Here is a 24,412-nt window from a genome sequence, read left to right on the forward strand (position 1 = left end):
GATATGTAGATTACGTTCATTGCAGTGCTGGACTGGCCTTCCTACCAGGATTGGTTCGTGCCTAACTGTAATGCTTAAGTATGGTTTTTCTATATTGCATCAGATACACATTTCTCTCCAATTGCCTGAAGAAAGTGCATCTCATCGGTTGCTAGGATACGACGGGCAGCAGCTCATGTAGTTATGGAATTTGATTAGACTTAACAAATGTTTCGTAAGCATCCACTGCAGTATCTGCACAGGCGCGCTTCAGTCTGTGTGTGCGTATGTGTGTGTGTTTCTATTTGAATGAGTGACGTAAGAAGGAGATGCATAGGGGCTGTCGGCTGCAGAAGGAACCGAGAGCTCAGATGTGTGAGATGGCTACGTTGTGGATGCTACTGGCGGCCGGGCTCTGTCTTATTGTCAATGTGTGTCCCACCGACGGACAAACTACCGGCATACCGTGGACTAAACTCAAGGTACTGTACGTTTTTTCCCTCTCTCGCTAGTAGCAATATAGTGCAAAACTCCGCACGCCAACTTTACTTATCGAGCATTTTAGAAGTTCGCGTCCTTTACGTACGTACTGTATTTTATTCGGATGATTTACACCTTATTGACGTCAAAGCTCAGTGTATATTAAAGTAGCTGTTGCTTTTTATGAAATAGATACATCTTAATAAAAATACGAGGCAAGTCTTGCCTCTTACTTCAAGTCTACTCTGTGGTTTCATGGTATCTTTAGCTTGTAGTCGGAGACGAGAAGTGAGGCGACGGCGCTAGAAGCGCACGGCGTTATTAACTATAAACAAATATTATACACACTGGAGTTTAGTTTTAAAACAGAAGTAATGTTTCATGATTATTCGAGGTCTGGCTGCTTTGACAATAACGAATCCTATAAAGCCTTTCTTTCTTTTTTCTTTCTTTCTTATAAACCTAATGCATTTAAAATTTTCACGAAAACTAATTGTAGTATTAAACTCACGGAATGGTTTGCAATGATTCAAATTCAATTCTCGTTGCACATTAGCCGAGCGCGGAGTGTGTTTCATTGCCACCTCTGAGGTGTCTTCTGTTTCGCATGTGCGTGTCACCCCCGCAGCTTTCCGTTTTCTAGTCGACCTTCGAGTCGTGTTAACTGAGATTGCGAATTATCACAGGATTTTATTTTGGAAGGAGCCTAAAATACGCTTTGTAATAACAAAGGCAAATTGCCACTACCCAGTAAGTAAGTAGTATATTAATACACCTTTAAATATACCTTGAATGAACGATTCTTTTTTAGTTATTACAGATCCAGATTTTTTATCCCCAACAGAATAAGGTTGTGTATAATCCCGTATTATTGTTGATTGGAATGTTGACATTAGATTATAAAAAATAGACAAGATTAGAGCGCTCTGATTGTCATTTCATTAATGAGCTAACTGCCCAATAGTCCCAACATTTCGTCCAGATAGTTTTTAAAGTTATCAAGCTTTCAATTGCAACTGCGTGAGTAATTCGTTCCAGATTTCCACCACCTTTTGTTTGAAGATGCAATATCTGGGTTCTTGTTAAATACATTTCTTGCTTGTTTACCTGTAATCAGTCACTGTTCAGATGAATCAGTTTTACTGGATCAGTTTTGTTAGTGTATTTGAGAATTTTGAAAATCAGAATTACATACTCACACAGACATCTTTGCCCAGCATTTGAGACAATAAATGTAATTCCTTAAGCCTGACCCTTCTGGCATGCAATTGGTTTCTCAGTTTTACAGTGTGGCTGAACAGAAAAGCATCCATCCAGTCACACTCAAATTCTCCTTATCCACTTCAGAGTCACGGAAAAAGAGGGGCAGAGTCTTCCCCAATAATACTGAATGCAAGGGAGGATCCAACACTGAAAAGGGTGACAGTTATTCACAGGATGCACTCAGTCACACACCTTTGCAAATGTGAGAGAAAGAGCAGAGTGTCTGGTTCAAGTTTGTTAGGACATGGGAAGAAAGTGCTAACACAGAGGCAGCACAGGAGATAATATCTTTGAATAAACTAGCAAATACCTAAATCTTTGTCAAGTAGTCAAGCAATGTCAGCAATTTCTATCTAATTTAAACCAGATGTAGAAAAAAAGACATACTTTTAAATGCTGTAATGATCTGAGACTACTTCTGTAAGTGAGCATCTACTCTGTCACATTTACAGTTAACTTTATACAGTTCTGTTTTACATTTTGTAGAAATACATATAATGTGTAATAAGTCGGATTTTCAAGTACTAAAGGAACACTCACACTCACGTACAGTATTCCATTAAAATGGATTTTTGTATTCTCTTTGTGAGTTTAATGTCCATCATGACAGTTATTGGGGTTTTTGCCTGCCTAATGACAGAAAATGAATCCTGAACTGGGAGTTACTGAGCTTGTATACAGTGGACTGGAATGAATGTAATCTAGTACTGTTATTAAATGATTAAAATTGCATACTTAATGATTCACTGCTAGGAGAAGGAAGACAACACCATGTGTTTCAATGATTTACATTAATTGCACTCTGCTCAAAGCAGCTTTTTTCATTTAATGAAACTAGTTCTGTCTGTTTGGCAATAACAGATTTACACCCTTTTATAAACATCGGAAAAAAAACATCATCCATTTGCCAATGTACAAGAATAACTCATCCAGTGAAAGAATGCAAAAGAACATATATTCACAGCTTCGTCACAGTTTTGATGTCGTCCAAAATAAGTTTGTTGTGGTTAGATGAAAAAGCTCACACTTGAGCAGACAATTACATTAAAGTCAGTATTACTATTTATGTTTATAGAAACTCATTATGATTGGCCGCTCTATTTGTTAAGTGAAGAAGTAATGGATATTTAAACAATGTATACTTTTATTATGAAAATCTGTTGCTTCACAGATTCAGATTGCACGGATTTTTCTTTGGGTTACTTCAGTTTCCTCCTATGTCTCAAAGACGTGTTAAGTTAAATGGTGACTCTAGTGGGTTGGTGTGAGTGAGCATGCCTTATGAATGAGTGCCGTCCTAGTCTTTCCAAGATGGCCTCTGGCTTAGTATAACCATGTGATGGATGAAAGAGATCGGAAAATGAATGGGCAGATGGAATTAGGAAAATAACATCTTTTCATATACTTTTTTCTTCCCACAGTTTATTAAGAACTTCAGTGTGAATTTCATACAGTGCTTTTAGTGTAAGAATATCAGTGTTTTCTTTAGAAAAGTGTTGCACAATATATATGAGAGTTGTGTGCAGTACTTTTTCCTAAGATGCTTTTCACGTATTTATGCTCATGCCAGTTCTGTAAATGTTATAAGTTCATATGTTTGTAATTCTGAATAATTTTAAATTATTAGTTTAAGTATGATTTTTTCTAAATAGTTCCTTGTTGTTTTATCTTTTCTGTCATAATATTTTGTTGCAACAATAGCACTACTGTTGTTTTAATTGAAACGTGTTTCCTACAGTTGCAACTAGCATGGCAGGATATTTCTGCATTCTCACTGTTGTTAATAAAAAATCTAATTTGAGATGTAAATATCAACTTGGTTAAGTCCTAGCCCTAGCAACCCAGTATTGATATATATACCAGTCTGGAAAATGAAAGAGTGAATTAAATACTATACATTAGTATTAACTGAACTACTCCATTTTACCTGTTATGAAGCATTCAGTGTGAAGCAATCTTATTGTAAGATAAGAAATGATTTAGCAGGACTGTTTTATGCACAATCATAAACAACACGGTTCCTATAAACAGAGGTAAATATTTCTCAAATTGACCGTATTGCCTCTCTAGCAGTTTGTTGTGTTTTTGGTGTCATTGTCAGTTATTACTTGCTAGGCATGCCTAAATCCTTAAACTTGTGGTTCTCAAGATAAATTACTGTGACATGAATTGTAAGTGGTATACCTTTATTATAGTTCAATTATGCATTTTTTGATGATTAAAAGAACAATTCTTTAAATGTGGGTATTTTCATGACAGAATGATGCATAATGATATCTATTTTACCTTATTCTAGTTCCAATAGAAATTTTTATAGTAATTATAATAAAGCTTCCTTAAAAGTGCATCCTTTAAATAGCTTACCACATACGTTATCATTTAATTCTGATTATACACTTTTTTGCTAGTCAGTCAAGAAATCTTTAATTACAGTATATTTTTGTAAGGAAGAAAAAAATGTTTTAGCACAAGATCTTATTTACATCTGTTCAGAAAAATATGAAAAAGTTTGATGAAAAGTTTAATACCCACAGATTACCACTACATGTTAATATTATGTAAGTGGCATTGGCAAAAATGTTATTTGTAAACAAATAAAAAGTTAAAATTCACATAAATTCACATTGTTTTTATGGCATAAAGTGGTTTATATCAAATAAATATGTTTACTATGTCTCTGTAGTCTCTTCTCTTTGGCTTGTTGCCATGGCAGCACACTGGAGAGCTTGTTTTTTAAGTTTAGGGTAGCATTTGGTTACCTTTATGCATTTTTAAATGAAAAAAAAAAGAAAAATGTAATTTCTTAATGATATCAAGTGAAGGAGAAGGAAGGAAGAATATGCAATATTAATTACTGGTACATGGTGTGATGCAATTTTCATGATATTTTCTTAATTTAGATTAGATGGATAAACTTTATTACTCCCATGGAGAAATTAAAAAAAAAATTGAATTGATAATTTTTAATAATAAAAGTAGGGGGTGTGCTCACCCACCCCCGGGTTTGGTTAACCAGATATACAATTTAAAGAGATTGTTATTTTCATTTCATTCTTTTTCATTCATTTTTTATTTCTTGATATTTACCAGTAATAAAGCATGTAGTGAATGAGTTATTCACGCTCTCCCCCAAACCCCCCCCCCCCCCCCCCCCCCCCCCAGGGTGCGCTACGTGCCAGCCACTTCGCATCTCAGCCTCTCACGTTGTGAAGAGGGGGGGCTGAACGCAGACTAAGGTGATACGGTCGCTCCTCCGAAACCCCCTCTTAAACGGTGATACAATTGGAAGCAAATACATTTGTTTTACCTCCTGTATGCTTGATCAGCTGGCTTGCTGCTGCTGCTTGTGCCGTGCTGCATGATCTGCATGTCCTGCAGTGCATCGAACATTTAAAAGCCTGTACGGCAGCTGTCCTTTTGTCTCACTTCCTTGTCTCGCGAGACATTAAAGTGTCTCCGAGAAAATCATGTCTCAACCCAAGATTTTTTTATTATAATAGAGAGATAACAAGACAGTTATGAACTGCACATTCTTTTGAAATATGTGTAACAATGCTAGTAATTGAGGATATGCATATGTATGGATCTGTGTATGTTTATACTGTATGTGCATAGGCCTTTTAAAATTGTACTTTTTCTGTGTTGCTTCAAAGTAAGTCAGTGGATTATGGATTATCTAGGCAAATGCACCTCTGATTGAACTGTGTATTACAGAAAAGCCTGGCTTGTCTTGTTTTGGATAAAAATCTTCCCTATCACTTTGAAGCAGAAATTGCTGTTGTTTAATTATTATTTATTGTTATTTGTGGTGTATGAAAACTATGACATTTTAAACGTTAAGCTTTTTTCTTGACTGGGAATCCATCCTATCAAAGATGAGGTAACAAATGACAATATTTAAAATTACTTACTTCAAATAGTGTCATGTTGAGAAAAAATGTGTTGAACTGGTAACTCAGAAAATGTAGACATAGTTCATTCTCAGTGTCTATTCTCCTGAAAAATACATTTACATGTGAGCTGCAGGACAAGGATATTTCCTAATTTATACATGACTATGATAAACGTTAATGGAACTGTTTAATTAATGCATTTTTCTCAATGATCTGTCTTAACATACAAAAACATAATGCTGGTGCATTGTACCAAGAAGGATGATGTCAAGTTAGCTTCATTGGCAACTGATGTCCATACAGTACTTTAATATCATAAATAAATTTGCATTCCCCTCAGTATGTCCTTTATGTTTTGGCGGAATATCACCCTTTGAAACTATCTGCATTCATGTCTTTTGTAATTAATAATGATAATTGTTTGCTTGCTGGCCAGTCTTTATTGTGTTTTTACTCTGAGAAGTATTACAACTGAACATTGCACTATTTTCTTAGAGTTTATTGTTGCAAATAATTAATCTAGAGACTAAATAATGTGTATAAGACATGTAAGTCTTTTTTCATAGAATTCATCAAAAGCGTAGTTGAAACCAATCAAATTCTTACGTTGTAATTCTGCCTGAGAGTGACATTATTGAATATATTTCTTGTTCTTGTTGGAAAAAAGTAACTTCAACAGCTAAAGACATAAAAGAACTTATCCTTAACCACAGTGTTAACTATGCAAGAAATGGCTGAAAAAAATGCTGAAAAAGCACTGATGTGCTAGTATTACTGACATCAATGCTGATGACAATAGTTGTGTTGGCTAAAATAATTGCTACAGAAAAATAAATATAGGCCCCATTTAAAAAATACACATATATATGTATTACTGTGTAAATATTACAAGCAATTCAAATTTGGTGCAACATTTCCCAGAAGCACTGGGCACAAGACAAAAATAAACATTATATGGGGCACTGATCTATCACAGGGCACACTCATTCTTTCAATGCCTAGAGGCACAAACATTGAAATGTGTGAGGAAAGCAAGTAGACACAGTAGACACAGGGAGAACATGACAGCTTCATATAGAAGATGACTAGTCCAGGGTTAAAAACCGAATGTTATGGAGATTATGGACAGATAAACACTGCCAACATGCTGCCACTAAATGCTTATGTTTTATTTTTGACTAAGCTGACTTATCAAAAAATGTAGTAATAAACAGTAGGCTAGTAATGCAAATCGAATAGAGAGTTTTTTGTAAATACTACTTTCCCTTTGGAAAAACACTAAATTCTGACAAATGATTTAATGTTACTCCAGCAAAAACAGTATACACATACTGTACCTCCATTGAGGCAGATACCTTCATTGTCTCCATGAATAGCTAATATGGGGTCATGTCAGCTAGTTAACAGTACTGTTAAGCATACTAACATGATGTAGTTTTAAACACCTTTATTTCTGTAAAGTGACTATTGTGTTGCTTTTTAAGTAGTGAAGTGGTGTAATCTTTCAAAAGGAATTATATACAACAACTTGTTTTCTTAAATGACTAATAAAATCTTAGTTGAGTAATGTTTAAGAACTTTGCACGCCCTGTTGACAAATAAATGCTGAAACCCAGGAAATCACTGCTGTGTGTGGTAAAATGGATTTCATGTAAGATTGTGGAGTTGTAGGAGTTTCTTAGGAGGATTGTAGAATATCCTTCCAAAAGTGACTTAAATGTAGTTAATTTTGTAAAAGAATATTTCAGTTTTTAGAAGATACTATATGAGTTGCATCAGAAATTTCACCAGTAGACTGCTGTAAAATCAGTGATATATTTTACACTAAGCAGCTGGTTAACTTGTTTTTAGCTGGATCCGGAGTTGAGCAAATTAGAGACCTTTGACTCATTGTGGGTTTTTTTTGTCATTGTGGTTTCACTGTTGACGACTGTACTAACAGTACGCAAAACAAACACTTGTGTAATATTTTAAATTTAAATTCATTAAGTTTTACTAATTTCCTGGATTTTGATTTCCTTTCTGTGTAAATTTTTAGTCACAATGGACAAATTAAATACAGACCCTCTGACTTTGAATCATTAAACTCCTTTATTTCAGTTTTGACTTTTTTTCACATTCAAATGACTATTCAAATGACTAATTACTTGACAAGTCAGTCCTTCACTTGGAATTATATGCCACAGGAAAATAGACTGCCTTTAATTGCAAGATAACAATGGCTCAGTAGAGACATAAAACAGAGAAAAATGAGCAGATGGCTAGTTAGAGTCATGTGGTATAGGGAGAGAAATCTCCAAGACAGCCTGCGATTTTTATATATAATTAAATAAACTAGGCTTTGTGTATGTTACTGTTCATTTTATTTCCTCAGATTTATGCAAAACATTTTAAATTTATATAAGCTGGTACAGTATAGTTATTTTGGAAGGAATGTTTTATTGCTTGGTTGTTTGCTTGCTCTATTTTGGATGACTGTTGTGACCCATGGTTTTATTCTAGTTTTGTTTTGTAAATTCTTAATTAGTAGCTAGATCATGCCTGAAATTGCACACTCAGTTAATTTGTTCATTTATTGCTAATTTCTCTGTTAGTTTTATCTATACATTTTAGAGCTTATTTAATCTGATTCAGGGTAGCTTTGGGGTTTAGGTCTGGACACAGTCCTGCACAGGGCATTGGTCAATTACAGAGCGTACACACATCCTTGTGTATATGGCCAGTTTAAAGCTGACAGTTGAAGCAATCAGCTTAACATTGCTTTGTGGAAGTAAAGCCAGAGTATTTAATTTTAGCATTTCTACACTGTCCTTCCATTCATTCATGCATCCATTTTATGTATCCACTTATTCAGTTCAGAATTGTAGGGGTGTTTATACTGTAAACTGCAGAAATCAGTTATTCAGAAGTAATAATATGCTTCCTTCAGCATGCAATAGAAGATATACCTAGGGGATGTCACAGTACCAGAATTTTTGTATGTGATATCAATACTTAAATGAAATTTTACAATGTTTAACACCACACCAAAAACAAAAATCCCATTCAACTGCTTATTATTAAAAGTGAACAATGTTGTGCCTTTTATCCATAATCTATCAACTATGTAATAAAACACTAAAATCTGTGTCTCCTGTCCTCTTGAGCAATGTGATTGGTCAGTTTGACTTTGGATACTCAACAAAAGAGGAAGTGCAAGTGTGAGACACACAAGGAGGAGTAAAGGCGTATAAGGCAGGGGTGGGCAAATTCATTCCTGGAGGGCTGCAGTAGCTGCGGGTTTTTGTTCCAACCCAGTTGCTTAATTAGAAAACAATCCTTGCCATTAATTACATTTCATGGCTTGTTAGTGCTTTAACTCTGCTATGTCAAGTCATTCTCATATCCTAGATTTTTTTTTCCATTCTAAGGATATCATCCAAATACTTTGAAGTGTAAAATGGATGGGTAATTCTCAATCCTTCACTTTTTTCTCTTCTCTTTCCTTCCAAGTATTTAATTAAACCAAATAGTGCACGATAAATACACACAGGGGTAAAGGGTAACAAGCAAAATGGATAACTGCTGGTTTCTTTTGTCATTTGCATCTTATTGCTAATAAGGAGCAATTAAAAACCAAGAATGCAGCTGTTTCAGACTTAAATAAGCAATAAGGGTTCATAATCTTAACGAGGGAGATAACTAAAATGAAGCAGAAGTGTTTCTAGAGCAATAAGTGCTTCTTATTAAGCAATTGGGTTGGAACAAAAACCTGCAGCCACTGCGGCCCTCCAGGAATGAATTTGCCCACCCCTGGTATAAGGCATGCTGAGAGAGTTGTCTTCAAATAGAGAATGCACTTGAGAAAGAGCATGGTTAAGAGACATTTGCATGTGCAACTACAGAGGAACGGCGCTTGAAGAACACGTAGGGCAAGTGATAGCAAATATTTTTCATTTACTGTATTCTATTACCTGTCTTTGACAGGTACTGTGGCTAGTAGAACATATAATATATAACTTCTGACAATAACAAGAGGTTTAAAATACTGGTATACCCAACAAGTAGTTACCCAACTATCATTTAAGTTAATTAGTATTTGTATTCATAAATATCAAAATGCAACGCAGGTTTTGAATTTTAGTGTGTGATGGACATGGACATTACCTCAGTGAAACAACAAGGAGGGGTTATAATTTTGGGGGGGTTTCAGCATAGGGTTTATAAAGAATGATAACTACATGATTTATCTTACTTTGTACACACTCTAATTTTTTTCTCTGCCCAGTAAATGAAAAATACTAATTTGTATCAATACTAACAATAAGTATTAAAATGTTATTGTATCTGAATTGCTGAATTAATGAATTCCAAGATAATTCAGGTTATATTAATTTAAACAAACTCTTTAAAGCTGTTTTGCTAACCACATGCTTTTAAACTCAATCTTTTGTAAGAGAATTTTTGTTAAGCTTGTAACACTTGCAATTGTAAGATTTACATTTGCATAATTAGCAGGTTTAAAAATTTTCTAATGAGTAATATTTAATGGATGAGTCAAATGTATTCAATTTTTGAATGTCACGATGCCCTGGTACTTTAGTTTTCCAAATTTATCCTCCTTTTTCACATTTGCAGAAACTTTAAGACTTATCAGTTCTTTCAGTTTTACGCAACTCACATTATTTAAGAAGTCTTGTAACACAGTTTTTGTTGTGCCATTTTCAGATTATCTTATATCAGCGGTGTGCACGAACAGCATGGAGTGAACGAGTGATTAGAGGGCAGTAAGAGTGAAATAACGGCATGCCTCTGGGCCGTAACATTGAAGCGGAAGACAGTATAGTTAAGGTTAAGGTGATCACAGAGCTGCTTTATGTTGGCTTCTCCTGGTAGTCCTATCCTCCTCAGACAGTTTTTTTCTACCTGAGAAGAATGTCTCTGTCAGGTCAGGACCCCGGGGCATTACACCCTTATTTACACGATGGAAGTTGTTGATGGTGATGAACAATTGAGGGTAGTAAAAGCGGAGTTTTAACACAAGTTTTAATGTATGCCCATTTAAGAAATGAATATTCTTCCAATTTAATCAATCTTCAGCAATGCATTCAAAGTCAAAAGTACTTTCGATCATTTAATTTTTACTTTGACACGTCTGTTTCTCATATGGTATGCCAATTTGATAGTTAATACATTGGCACCCTAACTTTTTGAATTTCTTTCAACTTGCCTTTATAGGAAGACATTCAAATTCAGTTTGTACCCTAGGTTCTTGTCTATAAGCCGGACTCGTGTATAAGCCGGAGACCAAAAATCATACAAATTTTTAAAATAAAATCGTATCATAGATAAGCCGGACTCATGGATAAGCCGAACGTACTATAACCTATAACTAATAGAAGGGAGGGAGGTCAGTGGTCTCACTCGCACCCATTTAATTTCTTTAAGGGGGGAGAGAGTGTGAGATATTGGCGTCTCTCTCACTCCCCGCATGGCGTGGTTGGAGCGGCCGGAGCGCGTTCTTTCTGCTCTGTGCGTCGCCGAGTCAACACGCGCGCGTAGCGGCCATTTAAATTGTGATTTTATATGTAAGCATATTTAAATATATATCGCGGATTTTTTGCTGGTTCGCGGATTTCTGCGGACAATGGGTCTTTTAATTTCTGGTACATGCTTCCTCAGTTGGTTTGCCCAGTTGATTTCATACAAGGGACGCTATTGGCAGATGGCTGAGAAGCTAGATTGCTTACTTTTCTCTCTCTCTTGCGCTGACTATCTGTGATCCTGACGTATGGGGATTGAGCAGGGGGGCTGTTCACACACCTAGACGATACGGACGCTCGTCTAAAAATGCTGAAAGATTATCTTCACGTTGCTGATTCCTGAAACGACATGCTGCACAGTGCTTCGCATACTTAAAAGCTCGAAGGGCACGTATTGATTTTTGACTGAAAAACAAACTCTCTCTCTCTCTCTCTCTCTCTCTCCCCCTGCTCCTGACGGAGGGGGTGTGAGCTGCGAGCTGCCACCTTCAACAGCTTTGTGCCGCGGTGCTTCGCATACTTAAAAGCCAAACAGCACCATTGATTTGTTTGCTAGAGATTGTTTTCTCTATCTATGTGACATTCTGTGCTCCTGACACACACTCCTTTGAAGAGGAAGATATGTTTGCATTCTTTTAATTGTGAGACAGAACTGTCATCTCTGTCTTGTCATGGAGCACAGTTTAAACTTTTGAAAAAGAGACAAATGTTTGTTTACAGTGTTTGAATAACGTTCCTGTCTCTCTACAACCTCCTGTGTTTCTGCGCAAATCTGTGACCCAAGCATGACAATATAAAAATAACCATATAAACATATGGTTTCTACTTCGTGGATTTTCTTATTTCGCGGGTGGCTCTGGAACGCAACCCCCGCGATGGAGGAGGGATTACTGTATAAGCCGATATTCTATTTTTTCATTTTCACAACTTTTTTTCCTTAGATAAGCCGCGGCTTATAGACAAGAACTTAGGGTACTTGCTCAAGTAGTATTTTCGTTAAAAGTTCAAGTTTAAGGTCATGGTTTAAATTTAAACTATGCCATTAATTTTTTTTATTCCTTTGTGATTCTATATTAAACTTGTGATTCAGCGTGTATTTACTTCATGATTTATGTATTCATTTTATAATTACGTTTTAATGTTAGTTGTGAATAATCGCAATTAATTACATTTATATGATTAATTTTTTTGAATCGATTCCCAACCCTAATTCAAATATATTTAAACTTAGTTTAATGATTCTGAACATTACATGTACCTTTGCAAGTGCTTTTTTTTATTAAAATTATGGTAACAGTCACAATAGTTTTCAATAGTGTTCCTGTTCTCTGCAGGAATATTCTGGGAAACTCTGAAGGCATTTTTAAGAGGACAGATTATTTCATATCTCTGTCACAAAAATAAATCGGAAACCAAGAAGGTATCAGAGTTAATCACTGAAATTACCAGAATAGATCAAGAACACGAGACACTTTATAGGAGAAGACCTCTTAACAACAAAAGAAACAGAACAACTCATTTTTAAATCGCGACATCATTACTGTGAACACGGAGAGAAGGCTAATAAGATCTGAGCTCAACAAATCCACAAGCAGGAAGTTTGCAATGCAATATCAGTAATTATAAAACACAGATGGAGATAATATCATTTACCATAAAAATATGATGCACACATATGATGTAATAATCTCAAGTAAACGTTTTTCATGTTGTCATTATGGGGTGTTGTGTGTAGAATTCTGAGGAAAAAAATTAATTTAATCCATTTTTGAATAAGGCTGTAACATAATAAAATGTGGAAAAAGTGAATACTTTCCGGATGCACTGTAGATACTCTCTTTGCATCCTACGAACAAATACACTCAAAATTTAGCTTCCCATTAACACAATCTTTCCACTATTTCCAAATTAGAAACTTTGCTACACAAAATCTGCCCAATTTTCTTCACCTCCCACCTATTTCTATTCCAGATGAAATATAGATCAGTCTTGAAGATTCATACAGCATTTCCATAATATATCAAATCATTTTAAAGTCCCTTTCTTACAAAGATCCCATAGTACAGTGGGAAAATGATCTCTTACTCAACATTTTAGAAAAGGAGTGGAAAGTAGCCATGCACAGAATTTACTCTAGTTCGATATGTGCATAATGTACAATTATAAAATTAAAATCTTTTATCGAGTACATCTATCTTGTTTAAAATTGTCCAAAATGTTTCCAGGGCAAGATCCAACCTGTGAACATTATAGTCCGGCTCTAGCCTCACTGGGCCACATGTTTTGGGTGTGCACCAAATTAACACTGTTCTGGACAAAAATCTTTAAATGCCTGTCAGACAGCCTTTGTGTCATTAACTGTGGTGTTTGGTGTAATTACTCCCAGATGGGCTTAAAGTGGAGAAGGACAAACAAAAAGTAATTGCCTTTACTTCGCTACTAGCACATAGATTTTATCGTGCTCAACTGGAAGAATCCAAGCCTACCTGTTTTAAGTCAGTGGGTAACTGATGTTATATACTATTTGAAATTGGAAAACATCAAATTCTCACTTATAGGATCTATTCAAAACTTTTTGAAAAAAAGGCAGGATCTAATCAATAATATTTTATATTAAGTGTTTATATTGAGGAAAAGGATTCATTTCCTTCTTTTCTACTCTCAAAGTTTTACTCTGGCTGTTGGCCTTCCTCTGTTTCTCTTGGGTGAATTGAATTGAATTTAGTTTTGTTAAGTTTGACTTTATTGTATGGAATGTTACTTGCTTTTAATAAGTTCAGTATAAAAAATTGGATCCTAAGAAGTGTGTGGGCAGAATATAAACTTTTCTGTCTGTATCCCATCTTCATTCCTTTTGTTTAAGATTAATATTGCCGATGTTCTGGTAAACAGAATTTCAACTGTATAATAGGTCTGAAAGCTAGATCTTGCATATTTTGTGTAATTTAGCTTAGTTATGATTCTTGTCCATCTCATGTGCTGCAACAAGTTTTTTCAGATTCAAGGAAAACAAATTTGATATTTTGCATTTCATCCCACAAGGGGTGGTTAGATTCTGATCTTGGTTACGGACATGAATAATTGTGGATGTGATCAGTAGTCATATACTGTATATAGTATACATATATATACTGTATATGTAAAGATGATTGTGGCTTCTGTTGTTAAAACAGAATATTTCAGAAGAAGAGACAATAAATAACTCTTTTTAGAGTTAAGAGAAACAGATTATATGTTATTTCAGTACATTGTTATATATCCACAATGCATATCATCATATTTTTGAGCAGTGAAAGTTCATGACATGAAATATTGTTACACTACTAGACTGTAGTGTTTACAGCATGTTGCGTCCACACTCTGTCTGTTACGTTTCCAGACTGTAGTATCACTCTGCTACTATTTAAGATGGTGGCATGAGTTTATAGGTAATTCTCAATTAAAAAACACCTGAATTATTTAGGGAGAGTCTTCATAGAAAGGTTAATGAACTCATGCCTGTTTATTTTCAAGTTAAATGTTATTTAATACTTTGCTTCTGTCAATCACTTTTTGGATTTCTTTGTATTCTGACCTCCTTACCTGTTCTCTGACTACAATATTTGGTTATTTATACTAATAATTTACTGGTCATTTAAATGTTTTTTTTGATAAGTCTTATTTTTCCTACAAGACTAGTATCCAAACAAAGTGGGTAGTTTTAAGTCCTAAACTGCCCTGTTATGAGCATACTGTATGTGATTATCCTGTCCAGTTTCTGGCATACCTGTTTCTTTTGAGGCTTTAAGTTCCTATAACCTTGACCAAACTATTATTTTTTGTTTTATTTCAAAAGTGTTAGCCTGATTAGTATTGAAATTCAGAAAAATATTTTCTATCTTTAACAGACTACAATATTATTTACACATGCATTTATTCCTTAATGGTCATTAAGCTTTGAAGATTTGGCTAATGCTTCTTATTTATTTTCTTTTTCATTTTATTTATTTAATCTATTATGTAATTCGTTTTTCAGTCTTTTTTATATACTCTGATAATACATATTCTACAGTATACATTTAATGTAATTCATTGAGGATTAGCTCACAGTGGAATCTGTTACTAGTGATTATTTTCATCTAGCCTGTCTGAGGTTCGGTTCGAAGGCCAGCAGGAGTAACTTAATCAGAACAGCAGTGGTAATGCTTTAGGCCCTAAGAACAAAATAAAATTGTATTTGTAATGACTGGCAGCATTCTACAGGCAATAATTCAATATGAATAGCCAAATTAATTGCCAGTATTTCTTTGTTGAAATGATTATATGGTTTATGCACAAATATGGGCATTTAGTCATGAATTAGGATTTAAAGATAAACTTGCCTTTGAATCCCATCACTCCCACCATTAGGAATTTAGTTGAATAATATAGTACACATGAGGAGTTGTGCTTTAGAACATGTCAGAATGAAAGGAGGCTTTTTTCAGTTCTTTTCCGTTTATAGTCCAAGAGGTTATTTATTAAAGATGTTGTCATTGGATGATAACATTTGAGTATTCAGGCTGTTTACATGAAAGAATCAGAACTTTCATAAAACTGCCTGGTCATGCATCGTGCAGACAGCAAACATTGTAGCTTTGCAGTCCTTAAAGTAAGATGCATTTAAGCCATTAGCAAGCAATTATAAGCACTATTCGAATTTGTTTACAAATTTAATAAGAGTCAGCATGTCATTACACATAGGTGCAAATCCAGACAGTACTAGTGATATTTTGCATTTAGGTCTACTGTTCTGCATTTAATGATAGCTGCAGCAGTTGCATACCAATACATCTTGATATGTATGAGCAAAGAATTCATGAAATGCTGTTCCCTGTGTTCTACAAATTATAACATGTAAATTGTTCTGCAACAGGAAATGAAAAAAAACTTAGTCAAGTTAATTATTAGGCACTGCTCAAGCGTGTAGCATGAGATTTAGTTTAGCTTAGCTTAGATAAATCTGTATGACTTTATTCTTGTGTCAGCTACAATTAAGAAGTGAAGGAGTGTGCTAGTTAAGGTAATGTACAATTGTCATGTGATCACTGCTTGATCCATATCACATGAGGTTCTGTGTCTCAGCTGGGATTAATTTAAAAGTGTATGCTGATGGTAAATGTAAGGAAACCTTTCATGATGTCTTGAGAAATGGAGGTAGATATAAATTTATTTTAATTATTAAGGAACTGATTAATGTTATTTTATTTTCCACCCTTCCAGAGCACACATTATCATGATGCCCTTTAGAAAGCAAGCATTCAATAAATTATAAAATAGAGATTACAGAATAAGAAAATCCACTTAATGATAAATTAAAAATAGTGCATCAGAGCAAAATTGCCTCTTTGAATATGCAAATCAATATAAATAGCCCTTAATTTCAGCGTTCTGTGAAAAGACAAAGGCAAAAGCACGGGGGAAAATAGAAGAATTTCACCGAATACCAAGTGGAGGCAAGGAAAAATGTACTATTTGTTGGTTTAACACTAGAATTACCAGTGCCAACGAAAAACCTCATAAATCTGGCCCACCTTAAATCCCTTCGCACCTCTCCTTCAGCGTCTTTTCTCTTCTAAATGTGTCGATAAGCCCAAGCAGCCTGCTATACAATCCGCCCCACTGCCTCAGAACAGGCAAGAAGTTCTCCTGGTTCCTGCCTTGATTGAATATCTGGGAGTAAGCTACCCAGAATTGTAAGGAGAAATAATTTGATGTGTGTTTTGTGACTACAACAATCTATGTAAACACATTGTTAAAACAGAAATGTTTTTCATGTTTTAGTAATAAATAACAAAATGTAAACATGAACTGTATAATGTATAAAGGCTGATGGCCAAATATCAAATAAACACTTTCACAAAAGGTGCAAGTACAGTATGAGTGGTGCTGTGGTTAGAACTGCTGACTTATAATCCAGAGGTCGTGAGTTCGAAACCAGCTCCACCGCAAATTTACCATTTTGAGTAGTGAGCTACTCTTATTGTTAATATTATACAATAAAAACATACATTTGATTTGTGTCTGTAACAGCCGCTGTAAATTTATAGTACTTGTAAATGTTTCTGGTTTTTTTTTTTCACTTTTATTTTCTCAGTCACGATCACGATACAACACCCACCCCCCGCCCCAGATCTGAAATGGTTACTTTTTATCTGAAACTGGGAATAACTGCAGATGTGAGTGGTGTTTTGAGACAACGGAACTGGAAATTCTCTGATCTGGAGGGATAAAAGCTGACACACAAATGCTGCTGAATCTGCCTTCTTTGTATCTCACCGTCACTTGATTTTTTTTTATTCAGTTTTATTGAGTGTTCCTGCTTACGCTGAATCAGTATGCACCTTATGGTCCATGATGTCAAAGCCGCACTGACAAAAAAAACAGAGACATAGGTATATATGATATTTGGAATAACTCATTTTATAAACCTGTATAGTACATTTCAGAAAACATTGTGGCACGGATGCAACATTATTCATATTCATTTGCATGCCTTTTTGCGCTTGTATTCTGTGACCGTTTTTTTTTTTTTTTCAATCTTGCCAGTGTCCACTTTTGGGTGCATGGTGGTAATTCTTTTGTACTCCAGGACATGCAGAGGAAAGAATAGTACAGAGAGGTCAGTTCCGCGCTATATGCAATCATCAGATTCAAATGTTAACAGTTCCCACACACCCAAGGACTGTCCTTCCTACATTTGCGACATTTGTACCTGTTCAATTGCACACACTTCCCTCAGTGCTGTGGTTCCTGTTACATTGAAGGGGCACCTGACACTGAATAACTGAGTTTGCTTTCCTGGGGGAAGCAGTTGTCTTGGAACAGAAGCATGTTGATGTTGCATCCTCTTTTGCTTTATCCATCACCTTTTCTTGTAAGAAGCGACGGCGAAGCTCCTCTGCAAGGTGAGCCATGAACACTCTTCTTTTCTCAGTGGCCCCCATGCATGCCTTGTACAGTACGTGTGTGTTGATCGCCGCCAAATCAAGCGTGTTATAGCACACAGCAACCGGTCACCTGCGTGCTCCTACTCACACTGAATAAGCTCATGCCTTCTGTTGCATGATGTCAACGCAGCACCAGGAAAAAAATAAAGAGACAAATATATGGGACATTTTGAAGAAATCATTTTATGACCTGAATAGTACCATTCAGAAAACATTGTCGCACTAATGCAATATTATTTGAAAACGAACAGCATCAGATTGGGTGTGAATTTATACTGGCACTGTTAGTTAGAGTCAGATCAAAACGGGTGGGGGAATCGGGGGGTGGCGAGGGAGAGTGTGAACGTGACTGAGAGAATAAAACTGAAAAAAGCTAACTTTTAGAAATGCCATACATTGACAGCTGTTGTACAGGTGTTGTATCATGATCGTGACTGAGAGAATAAAAGTGAAAAAAAACACCTACTTTTACAAGTACTATAATTTACAGTGGCTGTTACAGACACAAATCAAATGCATGTTTTTATTGTATAATGTTAACAATAAGACCAGCTCACTACTCAAAATGATAAATTTGCAGAGGAACTGGTTTCAAACTCACGACCCCTTACAATTCTGGGTAGTTCACTCCCAGGTAATCAATCAAGGCAGGAGCTGGAAGAACTTCTTGCCAGTTCTGAGGCAGTGTGGGGGATGGTATAGCAGGCTGCTAGGGCTTATCGACACATTTAGAAGACAAAAGTCGCTGACGGAGAGGTGCAAAGGGATTTAAGGTGGGCCGGATTTACGAGTTTTTTCTTTTGCTCTGGTAATTCTAGTGTTAAACAATGGTATAAATAACAGAAGGAAGTTGATCGAGTGACATAGAGTGTCAGGCAAACTCAAAAGCTAAAGTTCACAAAGCCACACAGTGCCCAAAATAAAAAAAAAGTTGTCAGATATTAAAGTCGCCATGAAAAAGCGAGTCATAGCCCACCATCTGAGTGTCATATGGAAGCTTATTAGGGTACAAAGAAAAGAAAATAATAGGGGCACAGTGTCGAAAAAAGCTTGAAATGTTAACTTTAATCACGAAATTTCATTTTAATCCCATAACTTATTTTGTCATTAAAGTAGAACATCATAAATCTATAATAATAAAAGGCAAAGCCCTCACTGACTGATTCACTCACTCACTGACTGACTCATCACTAATTCTCCAACTTCCCGTGTAGGTGGAAGGCTGAAATTTGGCAGGCTCATTCCTTACAGCTTACTTACAAAGGTTAGGCAGGTTTAATTTCGAAATTCAAAGCGTAACAGTCATAACTGGAACCTCTTTTTTGTCCATATACTGTAATGGACTGCAGCTCGCTGGCCGTGGGAGGCGGAGTTGCGTATCGCGTCATCACGCCTCCCACGTAATCACGTGAATTGACTGTGAACGCAGTACGTACAAAACAAGGAAGAGCCCCAAAGAGCTCTGAAGAAAACTTTCATGACACAATTGAGAAGGCAGCGAAACAATAAGAAGCGAAGCACAGTGTAAACCGTAAGTTTAAATTAAGTTTATAGAAACGCTCCCGCTGCCGTTTGCAATACCATAATCGCGAGATACAACTTTAATGAGAAGACACGAGGTATAAACGACATTTGGATCACTTTGTAACGGAGTTAAAATTGCTGTAGCGAGAAACTTTGAAGTGCCGGGTCTTAGCTAACATTAAGTAAAGCCGTGGACATCGCAACATCACACAAGAGAGCGGCTCACATGAACTGACTGAACGCAGCAGGAGTGATCACTTCGCTACTGCGGAAACAAAGCACGGTGTAAACCGTAAGTTTAAATTAAGTTTATAGAAATGCTCCCGCTGCCGTTTGCAATACCATATTCGCGAGATACAAGTTTATATATATATATATATATATAGATATGTATATATATATGTAGATATGTTGGCCAGCAAGTCAGCTAACATTCGCCACGGTGCCTTCAGTTGTGAGAAGCAGATCATAGAATGGTTGAAAATAGTTTACTGTCAAATAATGCAAAGAGTATGCGACACGTGTTTCGCCCTAATTCTTGGCTCATCAGGCGTACACACTCACTGCACTCCCTTACGGGAATTGAACCTCGGACGTCAGCGCTAGAGGCGAAGCCCCTAACATTGCGCCACGGCGTGTGGTTCGTTTATTTGACAGCATGTAGATCGGGGTAATTACATTCACGGCATTCGTAGTCTGAATCACAATCTGATTGTATGGGTGGTTACCTACCAGGTAACTCTTGCGAACAAGCCAGTTTCCCTTTCGGTTTGTGCGCCGCACGTGTTGCATTGTTCTCCGTGCGTGCGTGCTTTTGCTGTGAAGTCTTTGTGCTCTATTTCATTTCCCTTATGGTTCTTACGCGCCGATTACTGTATTTAAGCACGTGTTCAGCCTCTCCCTGTTCATTGTTCTCAGTCAGAGTGCATGCTTTACCTGTGAACTCTTTGTGCTCTATGGTATTTCGTGTGCTTTTGCAGTTAACTATGGCTTCAAAGCAAGTGAAGAATGGTGAGAAGAAAGTGTTGCAATGTTACTTTTCTCTTTTTTTCAAATGTTTATTTTTTTCCATGTGCTTAAAACTCATTTAAAAAGCGTGTTTAATGCAATCGGGTTGTAATGCTATTAGCCTGAATTCCTAAAACGTTACTGTCTTGGTTGGCTTTTAAATAAAGTTCGGATTTTGTTCAAATGTTCCTTTTTTTCCCCCTGTGCTTAAAACTCATTTAAAAAGTGTGTTTAATGCGATCGGGTTGTAATGCTATTAGCCTGAACTCCTAAAACGTTACAGTGTTCGTTGGCTTTTAAATAAAGTTTGGATTTGTTCAAATGTCCCTTTTTTTTCCCCTGTGCTTAGAACTCATTAAAAAAAAAAAAAAAGCGTTTATACAACGATCGGATTGTAAGGCTACAGCCGAACTGCTGCAATGTCACAGAGAGAGAGAGAGCTCATGTGCTGCTGAGAGAGGGAGGAGGGGGGCTCACGCGCTGCAGAGAGAGAGAGTCTGTGTGTGCAGCTGAGGAAGGAGCCTGGGTTTTTGTGTCAGTGTTATTTAATGTTTTTACATTAGTTTACTATTACACTGTGCATTCTATGGTGTAATTAACTATATTTGTGCTTAAAAAATCTTTAAAAAAAATATATTTACATACAGTTCGTACGGTCTGGAACGGATTAATTGTATTTACATGTAATCCTATGGGGGAAATTGCTTCGGTTCACGACCAAATCGGTTTACGACCAGAGGTTTGGAACGAATTATGGTCGTGAACCGAGGTTCCAATGTATGTATGTATATTTGTCTGTGTGTGTATATCTTTACTAATAAAAGGCAAAGCCCTCACTGACTGACTGACTGACTGACTGACTGACTGACTGACTGACTGACTCACTCACTCACTCACTCACTCATCACTAATTCTCCAACTTCCCGTGTAGGTGGAAGGCTGAAATTTGGCAGGCTCATTCCTTACAGCTTACTTACAAAAGTTAGGCAGGTTTCATTTCGAAATTCAAAGCGTAACGGTCATAACTGGAACCTCTTTTTTGTCCATATACTGTAATGGACGGGGGGCGGAGTCGCGTATCACGTCATCACGCCTCCTATGTAATCACGTGAAACGCCTTGGGGCCGATCTGGAAGAAGGTAGAACAGCGCCTTGATTTAAACGATTCCATGTCTTGGTGGGTTTAATACTGTGTAAGCATACATATTAACACATGTGCAATTAAACGTGTGCATTTACGGGGTGATTTCTCAGGCTTAAAAGCTCGCCTTTTATTAAAAATGTAAATGCAAACTGTTTTCATTCTGAAGGGCACAAACCACGTTGGATTTTGTAATGATAGTTGATTAGTAAGGTCTATTAAGGGATACTTACAGAATGATTAGTAATGCCTGTGAATGCCGATGCAAGTAGGAGAATGGGCGTGAACTAAAATACGAGTAGTAACTTGTACAGTAAATGTCTCTAAAGTCTGTCTATTAAAAAGTTATTATATCTTTCAATCCTGTGTATTGATTAAACTACGAACCTAACAAGATCACTACATGGTGTCAGAAGTGGCGGATTGGAAGAGGAATGTGAAGAAGAGGTTCAGCTTTTGAACGAGTCTCGTGTCTGTGAGTAACCCGAAAACGTGGTCAGAAAGCACTAAGACATTCTAGCAAAAGAGAAAAAAAAATATGGAAAGATTACAGCCCCCACCAAATCTCCAGTTAAAGGGAAATGTAGCTGAAAATTGGAAAAGATTTAAACAGAGATTCGAGTTGTATCTTGCTGCGATTGAAGCAGATAGGAAAAGTGAAAAAATGAAAGCGTCTATGCTTCTACATGTAATTGGCGAAGAGGCGCTAGAGGTGTATAACAATTTTCAGTTTGAAGAAGATGGAGACAATATGAAATTGAACAAAACAGTTGAAAAATTCAAAACATATTGCAACCCAAAGCGCAATGTGACGTTTGAGCGGCACAAGTTTTTTACATGTTTCCAGAAAAGCGGCGAAACAATAGACCAGTATGTGACGGAATTGCGTAATAGGAGCTGTTCTAAGAAAAAACCGTTGAGACATCAAAGGACCAATAACATCTAATCAGAACACTAACACCAGCGAAACAAATATTAACGAGAAAACAAGTATAAATCAGGAAAGAACATCTCAACTGCAAACACAATTAACCAGAAGATCAAAACGTCAAGTAAAACCACCAGAACGACTCATTGAGACATGTTGAGGATTAAAGGAACATTTTCAATTTAGAAATGCTGAATTCCTTTAACAGTTGTGCTTTTTATACATAGTTTGAATGCTGGATGTATGCCTGAAATGTTCTGGATAGTTCAGTTGTTTGAAGTGATAAAGAATTAAACGTGTGCATTTACGGGGTGATTTCTCAGGCTTAAAAGCTCGCCTTTTATTAAAAAGGTAAATGCAAACTGTTTTCATTCTGAAGGGCACAAACCACGTTAGATTTCAGCCGTTAAACGCGCAAAAATGTCAGTACACCAGATAAATAAGCGCAACATATTATCAGTTGTATTGTATGCTTACAATACATATAGAAATGTGTTAATCGTTAACTAATAGTATGGGATGGTGTTTTTCGACTCGCGCCTTGATTTAAACGATTGCATGTCTTGGTGGGTTTGCGTAGCTTATTGTCAATATTTTTACACCTGTTTTTAAGACTTATTGACTGAAACGGGCTTTCACGAAAAAACGTAGGGCTTTGCTTCAGGATACATCCTCCACAAGTTAAGGAAGTAAAAATAAAAGTATATATTTCTGTTTTATTTAAACCTTTTAAGTTCGTATGCATAGCCCCATTTGGCTGTTTTAGTTTTTTTTTTTTCTTTCTTCAGTAATATTTAATCTCCTTAAAGAAAAACAACATATGCATTTTACTTTTTTTGTATCTCTTTAGTAATATTTTAGCGTAAAAGGATAACCAGTATTTAAACCTTTTATGTTACTTTATAAAGTTATTTTACACAATGTTGAAAAATTAATAAGAAAGCTACATATTTTGGCAGCTGCTGCTTTAATTTTCAATGAAATGAAAAAAAGCTCTCCAAGAGAAAACGTCAATGAAGAAGAAACAGTTTGCACTATCTAAAAAGGAGAAACCCTCATTTATAAAGGTTTGCTGCAGAAGACTTAACTGAAAATAAATGAATAGTTCCTATGTGTCTAATACATATTTATCTATTTTACTTATGCCTTTATTCCAGCAACTTGCAACATCTGAGGTACAATTTGTTACATTACTTTTGTTTTTTGCAGCACAGGCAGGTGAAGTGACTTCCTCAGGGTCACACAGTGGTGTCAGTACCAGGATTTGAACTGACAAGCTCCGGGTTTGCTGAAATATTACTGAAGAAAGAAAAAAAACGAAAACGGGCAAATGAGGCTATGCATACAAATGTCCATCCATCCATTATCCAACCTGCTATATCCTAAATACAGGAGCCAATCCCTGCCAACACAGGGCACAATGCAGGAAACAAACCCCGGGCAAGGTGCCAGCCCACCGCAGGGCGCACACACCCACACACCAGGGACAATTTAGAATCGCCAATGCACCTAACCTGCATGTCTTTGGACTGTGGGAGGAAACCGGAGTACCCGGAGGAAACCCAGACCGACACGGGGAGAACATTCAAACTCCACGCAGGGAAGCGAACCCGGGTCTCCTAACTGGCACCTTTCACTGCGCCACCATGCCGCCCGCATACAAACTTAAAAGGTTTAAATAAAACAGAAATATATACCTTTATTTT

At 36.3% G+C, this 24,412-nt stretch overlaps 1 protein-coding gene across 1 annotated transcript in view; it reads left to right on the forward strand.

Moving 5' to 3' along the window:
- The first annotated feature begins 232 nt into the window (after positions 1–232).
- Positions 233–24,412, forward strand: part of qpct (glutaminyl-peptide cyclotransferase) — a 54,798-nt gene continuing 30,618 nt past the window's right edge. The window contains exon 1 of the mRNA XM_028797415.2: positions 233–461. Coding sequence (XP_028653248.1) covers positions 309–461 — 153 coding nt within the window. The 5' untranslated portion in view covers positions 233–308. The remainder of the gene's footprint in view (positions 462–24,412) is intronic.

Source organism: Erpetoichthys calabaricus, chromosome 3, assembly GCF_900747795.2.
Source record: "Erpetoichthys calabaricus chromosome 3, fErpCal1.3, whole genome shotgun sequence".
Lineage (NCBI taxonomy): Eukaryota > Metazoa > Chordata > Cladistia > Polypteriformes > Polypteridae > Erpetoichthys > Erpetoichthys calabaricus.